The 8,877-nt window shown below is 36.8% G+C and overlaps 1 protein-coding gene across 2 annotated transcripts; it reads left to right on the forward strand.

The window, feature by feature from the left end:
- The first annotated feature begins 254 nt into the window (after positions 1-254).
- Positions 255-7,821, forward strand: LOC132030471 (uncharacterized). Of its 2 annotated transcripts, XM_059420119.1 has the most exons (15): positions 255-497; positions 592-639; positions 1,291-1,351; positions 1,453-1,485; positions 2,623-2,747; positions 2,829-2,963; positions 3,362-3,438; positions 3,595-3,842; positions 5,492-5,548; positions 5,624-5,792; positions 6,493-6,550; positions 6,622-6,707; positions 6,817-6,873; positions 7,402-7,521; positions 7,553-7,821. In XM_059420119.1, exons 1-14 carry the CDS (start codon positions 362-364, stop codon positions 7,477-7,479), a joined length of 1,368 nt encoding a protein of 455 aa, XP_059276102.1. In that variant the 5' UTR covers positions 255-361; the 3' UTR covers positions 7,480-7,521; positions 7,553-7,821. The 2 variants fall into 2 exon arrangements, with proteins under 2 accessions (XP_059276102.1, XP_059276101.1); XM_059420118.1 differs by having other exon boundaries at positions 7,402-7,821.
- The last annotated feature ends 1,056 nt before the right edge of the window (positions 7,822-8,877 follow it).

The raw sequence follows: 8,877 nt of genomic DNA on the forward strand, positions 1-8,877 counted from the left end.
AGTGTAGTTTATATTAAATATGCATATACTATACATATCTATAGACGATATATGCAGCCGATGTGCATAAGTAGTGTATATTTAGGCCATGTTTGGCAACTAGTTGGCCGATGCGCTCATTTGCGTAAATTTTCCTCAAATAAATACCACAAAATGGGTATGTGCACTTGCACCCCATACCTTGTGGTTGGCCCAATTAAGTAACCAAGCCCATCTAAAACCACCATACGACGCCGTTACAAGCTGGACATTTCTCCTGTTCGATTCGAAATTTCGATCGCTGCAATTCTGCTACCACAGCAGGCATTGTTGAGCTGGATCTAGAGCCTCTGTCACAGTAGCAATAACGAAGAAGAAGAATATGAAAACGAAGCCACAGTTTTGGAGATGGGCAATAGCATCAGTGATATTCAGATTAATTCTAATTTACTTCCCTAAAAACCTTAACTTAGCTACTCGTCCTGAAGTTTCTACTCCTGTCACCAGTCTACGACGCCGTAATTCACCTTTTCTCCATTCACATTTACACATACTAAACATCAATTGTATCTGTCAGTAATTTCACTCACCTTTTTTTTTTTTTTTTTACAGTGGCAGAAGGTTACTGGTTAACGCAATCATCGATGTCACCGTATGCTGGTTCGTTTCGTTTATTTCTCTATACTTTCAAGTGACGTGTTTAATACTGGCTCTGTTCGCTTTTACTAGTCACTGTTTCGTTTATCGAGAGTCAAACCGCATGGATTTCATATTAATATGAGAAGAATTGCAACTTATAGTAATTTTCGTATAGTGCCAGAACATCTTATTTTTAGTTTTGAAATGTTGAATTCATATAATTTAATTTAGCTCCGAACATGTAATTTTGAGTTTTAAAATATTGATGTAATTTTCGATGTCTCCGTATGCTGGTTTATTTAGTTTATTTCTCTACTTTTAAGTGATGTGTTTAATACTTTGTTACTCACTCTGTTCACTTTTACTTGTAATGTTTCTCTTTTTCGAGAGTTAATTTGACTAATCTTCAGAGCTAAATTGAATTAGATTAATCCAATATTTTAAGAATAAAATTTCATAATCAAAAATATATGAAAAATACTGTAAGTTGCAATTCTTCTCAGATGATAAAATATATCTTAAAATGTTGGTCAAAGTCTACGTGGTTTGACTCTCGAGAAGCGAAACGTGACAAGTAAAAGTGGTCGGAGGGAGTATATTTTTTGATTGTTTAATTCGATGTGGTTTAGAGTTTCACTTGTTTGATGCTTTGATTTTTGAATATTCTGGAAGGTTCTATGTATCATGGTTCTCCGCTCTTGCTCTCGGTTCTCGGTCCGCTTACAATGAAAAAGTAATATATTTAGCTTCAGCTAAGCATTTGTTCGTTGTTGATTTTTTTTCTTTTTCTTTTTTAGTGTAACTTATTTTATTTTTTCGTAATGTCATTTGTAGAATTGAAGGACAGCCTTATCATCTTTTATGCAGGTATTATCTCTTTCTTGATTTCCATAAAAACATAGAAATACTCTTTTGAGTCGTACATATCAGTACGGATATATAATTAAGACTTGCATTCATTAAGTGATAACTTTTTATATCATTGAATTTGGAAATGACATTTAAGGGAACTTCTTACTAACTCCTATATGGAAAAAAAGGGTTGGTTATTATAGAACTTTCAACTGCTGCATTTGTATTAAAGACCATACAATGATTATCCTCTGAATGGGTTCGTAAATGGTATACTAAAGGAACTTCAGTAAATGGCATTTTCTTTTATCCTTGATTCCATATTCATTGTTCTTGGCTGTCATTATATCAGTTAAATGTGGTGAGGAGCATATATGAAGCGAATGAAGATGGATGAGTGATGAGCATTACCCTATTTTACTATTATTAACTGAATAAAAGCATTCTCTGTAAAAACTTAAATACTGTCCAGAAGATCGAAATAAGGGTAATAATTCTGAGTAGCTTTGTATACCTGCACTCTCTAGAAGGTTGGTTGGTTCACTTCCGTGAAGCTTCTTCGAGAGTTGTGTGTAAATTATAACAAAAGCTTGTTTGCTATGGTTCTTGTTATTCCTTCAGGAGAACTGTTTAAAGCACACAAGTTGGTTTATTGTATTATCCGCGTCCATCATCATTACTTTATAGCACTTAGTTTTTTCGTTCTTTACCTACATATATTCTTTTAGATAGAGACGTAGATCCAGAGAATAAATGTGGGATCTAGTCTGAATGTACCTATTTAGTAGTATGATAATGAAAAAGTATTAAAATGTATAGTGCCGAAATATTAAGTTTCTCAGAGCGCACAGTGAAAGTTTTCATTTTGAGAAATTAGACTCATTCAGACAGACCAAAACAGAGAGGACACTTAACATGAGACAGACCATACAGCTTGGAACCAGTTACCTGCATGTAACATGTTTCCATTTTTGCATTCCTTCAGTGCCGAATAAAATTTTATCCTATTAATCTTGCCTGTGACTATAAAATTTGCAGATAGAAAAGATCTCATGTTGAGTTTATCTGTTACTTCCTCATGCAGCATTATTTCTGAGTAGCTCTTTCAATATTATGAAGTCATATGGACATTCAACCCATTTTTGGATATAGTTTGGTTTCTGTGATTGCAGATTTCATTTCTGCCATGCTAATCCGGGCAACTGGCCTTAAACTTCGCATGACATATTGCGAGAGATTAAAATTGCTGGGTTTGGGGAAGCTCTTTGAAGTTTCTGGTGAATATTCAGCTCTAATGCCGAAATTTAGTTGCTTCTTCATTAGTTTATGATGCAATAACCACCATTCTTTTGTTTCAGAGATTCTACCATCCGAGGACATTGCTGCTCTTGTGTACTTGTGGAACCCTTTCACCATAGTCACATGTGTGGGTTTCAATACAACCCCTGTGGAAAATCTTTTTATTGTCTTGTCACTTTATGGAGCATGCATCCGTAAGAAGTCAATAATCCTTTTATATGTTAGTGATTTTTTTCTTTTCTTCTTTTTATATATAGTTTCCTCACCTTTTACCCATTTTCTATTTGCTTTTATTGAAGGGGGAATCTAAGCATATTTACTCCTTCCTTCTTGGTTCTCTTGATAAAACATACTCCTTCCTTCTCGGTTCTCTTGATAAAACATACTCCATAATATTCATTACAACAAGGTGATTTTTTTTTTCTGTTCAAAATAAATATTCATCTTGTTGAAATGAATATAGTTTTTTTTTTTTTTTTCTTTTTCAAAAAGAAAAATTTCCCTCTCCAAAAAGAATATATGGTGCTTGTACAGAGGCATTGTCGATGTAGAGGTAATACATGAACTGATTAATTTGCTCATTCATATACAGGAGTAGCCCCATTGGCAGCTTTTGGGTGGGTTGTAGCATCTCATTTGTCTCTCTATCCGGCAATTCTGATTATACCTGTAAGTTCTTTTCTCCCTAATGTCGTAAAGGGCTGAAATATTGCATAAGTTTAAATGGAAAGTGTGGAAATACATATTGAAGTCGGTCTTTTTTAGTTTGTGAACGTCAGTGTCTTATCAGTTCTTCTAATTTCTATTAGGTTTTTCTCGTTCCAGGTAATCTTACTGTTAGGTAATGGTCCAGATGCAACCCCAAGGAAATTGTTCCTAATGCATAAGAAAGATGAAGATGACAGCTCAAGTAAAGGCCGGTTGGAACACAATGGATTGACAGAACAAAAAAGTTTCTCATGGAAACCAGTTGGACTGTTCTTTGTCTGGGTTTTTATTTGGAGCTTATATACATTGGTTCTGTGTGGCATCTTTATGAGAAACTATGGTGGCCTTTCAGAAATGTTTAGCAGGTACTAGTTATTTTCTTGTGCTTGTCTTTGCCTAGACAACTTTAACTATTAAATATTCGATTGAGCTGTGTCGACATTGATAGGAAGGATTCATGTAACCGAGACTAACTAGTTCAGGATTGAGGTTTAGTTGTTGCAATTCTTGTTTTTGGTATTTCCTTAACTTGAACTTTGTACTGTTGATAGGACAAATTTCGCAGCCCTTTTGTGTTATAAATTTTACTTGACATAGAAAAAGTAGACTTTTATTTTATAGTTCTTGAATGTGAATGGAAATTTTAATTATAAATTAAGAGCCTGTTTGGATGGGCTTAAAAAAAGCTAAGCCAAACAGGCCAACTTATTTTTTGGGCTTATTTTAAGCACAAAATGGCTTATAAGCTGGTCAGCCAAACACTCAAAAAAGCTGAAAACAGCTTATAAGTTGTTTTCAGCAACTTATAAGCTAAGCCAAACGGGCTCTAAGTGTTTATTGCCCCAGCCTTCAGGTGCTTTAACTTATTTTTCTCTGATAAATGGTAATCTTGTGCTGCTCACGTTGTGGTATGAGTGAAGCAGCAGCTATTCTATTGTGTTTCTTCATATCATTGCCTATCATGGTTGATAGCTCGTTATTGTTCTCAGTTATGACCATGTTGCTACTTGCTATCAAGTTTCAACACTTGGAGCTTTTCCTTATGTTTTATTGCCGAATCAACTCGATGGCAATGATTGATTTACTTGTTGAACACTGCATTTGGCCAAGTTATAGGTCCTTTTTTAAGCTAAGTAAATTTGGCCAAGTATATAGTAACAAGGTTATCATCTGCATAATTGAAGGGGAGCTTTCGAGCAGCGGTAAAGTTGTCTCCGTGTGACCTATAGGCAGTGTTATCAAAGCCGCGCTTAAGCCCTGAAGCGAGGCTCAAAACATGTTGAGCGCTTTGCCTCGCTTTATGTGCGCTTCAGTGTCGTCATCAAGGCTCTAAGACATACTTTTCCTTGCCAATGAGCCTCTCTTGAGGAGGTGACACTAGATGATTGATATTTCACTTTATCTTAATATTTTTACAATTTCTTTGTCCATATATTTGTTATTCATGCTTATTATTATTAATCTTGGACTAAACATATATATATTTGTATTTTTGCACCATTGCGCTTTTTTTCATTAAAGCCCACGCTTTATATGCGCTTCGCGCTTAAAGCCCCAGCTGACCTTAGAGCTTTTTTCGCGCTTTTCGCTTTTGATAACACTGCCTATAGGTCACGGGTTCGAGCAGTGGAATCAGCCACTAATGCTTGCATTAGGTTAGGCTGTCTACATCACACCCCTTTGGGTGCGGCCCTTCCCCCAACCCTGCTGATGTGGGATGCTTTGTGCATTGGGCTGCCCTTAAAGGCTGAGGGTCTATCGGAAATAGCTTCTCTACCCTACAAAGGTAGAGGTAAGGTCTGCGTACATCCTACCCTCCCCAGACCCCACTTGTGGGTTTACACTGGGTTTGTTGTTGTTGTAATTATCTGCATAATTATCTATTTCTTTGCAATGCTATAATTTTTTGCTTGTCAGCAAATACTCCTGTGCATTGGAACATATCTTGGTAGAGTTTATTTGCTTTTCTATATTGAGACTTGTTGATAACTCTGTATCATTTATTGACTTGCAGGACCTATGGGTTTATTCTTACTGTCAAAGATTTGTCTCCAAACATAGGTGTCTTGTGGTAAGTGACTATAAAATTGCTTGCTCCATGAATTGCCTCTTCTTTCAGTAACCTCTTTGTGCATCTTGGCTGCAGGTACTTCTTTGCTGAGGTCTTTGAATTTTTCAGAGATTTCTTTCTGATTGTTTTTCATGTGAACATCCTTTTCATGATACTGCCACTAGCTATAAGGCTAAAACACCGACCGTGCTTCTTGGCGTTTGTTTACATGGCAATCTGTTCAATGCTTAAACCCTATCCTTCAGTGAGTTTTTTCCTACGTGAATCTCTATTTCTCTTCACTCTTGAATATTAAAAAATTTCTAAATTTGATGTTTGAAGACTGAGCACTTCAGCCCTGATAAAAGAAAAGATTGAGCACTTCAACTTTTTACATCATGAGCTAATTGTCGACATGTGAAATTATGACCTCTGCAGGATAACTGGTATCATGTGTGTGATTTTTTTGCCTGGCTTTGGGAATCCCCTTCTTTTGGGGTTGAGGGAGAGGTTCATGCTACAAAGTAATTTGCAGTTCCTTTCTAAGAGGATGTGTGAGGACTGTGTAGTTGGGAGTTTGTTGATTTTTCCGTTTGTCAGTAGGATGCTGAATTTATCATCTAGTGGATCTAGTTGTGAAGCCTTTGTCTGACACTTTTGGTTCAGTCATGATGCTGTCGTACATGTATCTTTCTATGTTAGGCTGATTCTGAAATTATGTTTCTGGATTTACCTTGTATGACAAAAATAAGCTGCTTTTACAAATGCTTAGCATGATTGGTTAACTATCAGATACTATCTCTTGTAGCTTTGCTCGAATTTCTTATAATTAGATGCTTGCTTCAGTTTTCCTAGTGCTAACTTTCATGTCAAGAATAAATTGCTCGGTATTTGTATTGCTCGTCTTTTGCGATACATTATGATCATTTCTTGACTCCCGCTTAACCCGGTTCAAATTTGATCAGGTTGGGGACTCTGCTCTGTACTTGGCTTTGTTAGCTTTGTTTTTCAATGAGTTAGCAGGTATTAAGCATGCGCTTTTCTCTTGATTAACGTCCTAATTGGATTATATCTGACCATTATACTCATTGCAGAAATGCAGTTTTCGTTCTTTCTCTTTTGTGGATATGTTGGAGTTTCCCTTCTTAGTCCAGTGATGCATAACTTGTGGATATGGAGGGTATGTATCTGCTTCATTTCTATGCATTTTTGCTCCTAATGTATTATAAACTTGAAGGTAATTCCAGATATCAGTATTAGGTGCTTATGCAAACATGCTACTTTTGCAGGGTACTGGAAATGCCAACTTTTACTTTGCAACAGGAATGGCTTATGCTTGCTTCCAGGTTTGCTTTTGGTCTTATTTTGCGTTCTTTCTTTCTCACGGAATACCATGCTAGGCAGCTAATGGTATTCTTGTCGAGTAACATGGCTGCTTCAAATTTCAGAGAAAGCAAAGTTGCGTGAATCTAAATGAACTACTTCTAAAAATTGGCTACCATTAAACATGCATAGAATCTATGTTGCTTGGACTCTTCAAAAATGTCGACAGGATGCGTGTTAGATACTCCAAAAGTAGTGCATTTTTGGAACATCCGCCACGGGTGCGGCAAAATTTTTGGAGAGTCCAAGCAACATAGCATAGAATACAGTACAATCATTCTTGTTATAACATCATTGTTAAGGTTTGAACCCTGTTGTTTAAGCTGATAAATTGACCAGTCTCTTCCGAGGTTAGCTGGACGGGGCTTAAGCTGTTGTGTTCTATGGAGTCTCAGATCATTCACATTGCATTATTGTGCACCCTAACTTTTGGGACGCTGCTCCTCATCTGTATTTGCTTATTTTAATGTCGTATATTTTTACATATGCAGATTGTATTGGTTGTTGAGAGCGTAAGTGCTATGTTGAACCATGACAGAAAGATCAGAAAGTTGGTTGCAGCCACATAAGCTTGAGATCAAAACACTATATAGGAATGCACCCCGATCACATGTGAGCATTTGGGGCCAGACAGGTCCATATTGCCATAGGTTGCAGTTTCTTTAGATCAACTCCCTTGCAACTTAACTAGATCCGAGTTTTCTTCCATGATGGGAGTTTCCGCTAATGGCCATGGAATGGCCATTTAATGGATGTGTCATACTGTTTACTGGTGTAGACGTGGAAACTCATACCAAATCATTGAATTCTGCCTATTACACGCGAGTTGTATACCAATGTAATCTCACTCTGATCAATTACAATTTACAATGTGCTGGGTTATATTCTCATCAATCGATACATGTTTGATAGCGAGCTTGGTGATGATGGCTTTGCTTATTGCCTAGGCCGACTCCCAGTTGACACCGTCGTAAATAAAGGGACAAAGAACAAAATAAGAAAGCAATTCATGAAAAAGAGATGTTGTAAGCAAGGATTGTTAGGTACACCTTGCTAAGCTATTCCTAGTCTCCCGGAGGCCTTTTTGTATGCGTAATGATTCTAATGTTTAAGCTTAAGCTCATACTTAGTCCTTCTAGTTTTTTGTCTGCAATTTTTTTCTTAAAAAATACCTTTTAGGACAAGCTTATCAAAACCCATATCTAATGCCAGATTGAAGCTGTCGTCTTTTCTTTCTTTGTCTCCCCTCGATATCATATACTGGACAACAAAATAAAGAGACAACTGAGTAGCAGTAATTACGTGCGACATAGCTGTTCGTATTATGCCTTTTGGTCGACATGACTATTGCTTAATGCAAAGTGAAAAATCCATTATTGGGCTTACTCAGCCCATTCATCTGCAGCCCTGTGCATTGGGCAATTTGCACGATTGTTCTTATTGGGCTTTAATTTTTGTCCTTTGCTAAAACCCCTCGGTTCCGAGTTCGAACCCCCGTTAATCTGCCTTAAGTAGAGTTTGCAGTCAAACTCGCTCGATCAGCGAAGTTTGATCGCAAACTCTACTTAAGGCAGAGTTTTGCCTTTAGGGATAAGTCAAACTGTACCTTAAGGTAGAGGTTTGCATTAAGGCAATTTTTTTTCTTTTAACTCAGTTGGAATTTTGCAAAACTCTGCCTTAAGGCTTAACTTTTGCCCGAATAGGGTTAACTTTGCTACAAGACTCTGCCTTGCGAAAATCTTTTTATTTTTTTTATGTTTTATTGAGCCAGGATTCGAACCCCAAACCTCATGGTATTCGGCGAAGGACAAAAATTAAAGACCACCAATTTGAGGGGAAAAATTAAAGACCAGTGCATTTGAAGGGAAATTCGCACGAAAAAATGTAATGCATTTTCGTAGAAAGAGCACTCGTTCGCACTTTTAAGACCCTGTATTTGAAAAATCCAATAGGTGAAACTCGGGAAA

Source organism: Lycium ferocissimum, chromosome 9 (assembly GCF_029784015.1).
Source record: "Lycium ferocissimum isolate CSIRO_LF1 chromosome 9, AGI_CSIRO_Lferr_CH_V1, whole genome shotgun sequence".
Taxonomy (NCBI): Eukaryota; Viridiplantae; Streptophyta; class Magnoliopsida; order Solanales; family Solanaceae; genus Lycium; species Lycium ferocissimum.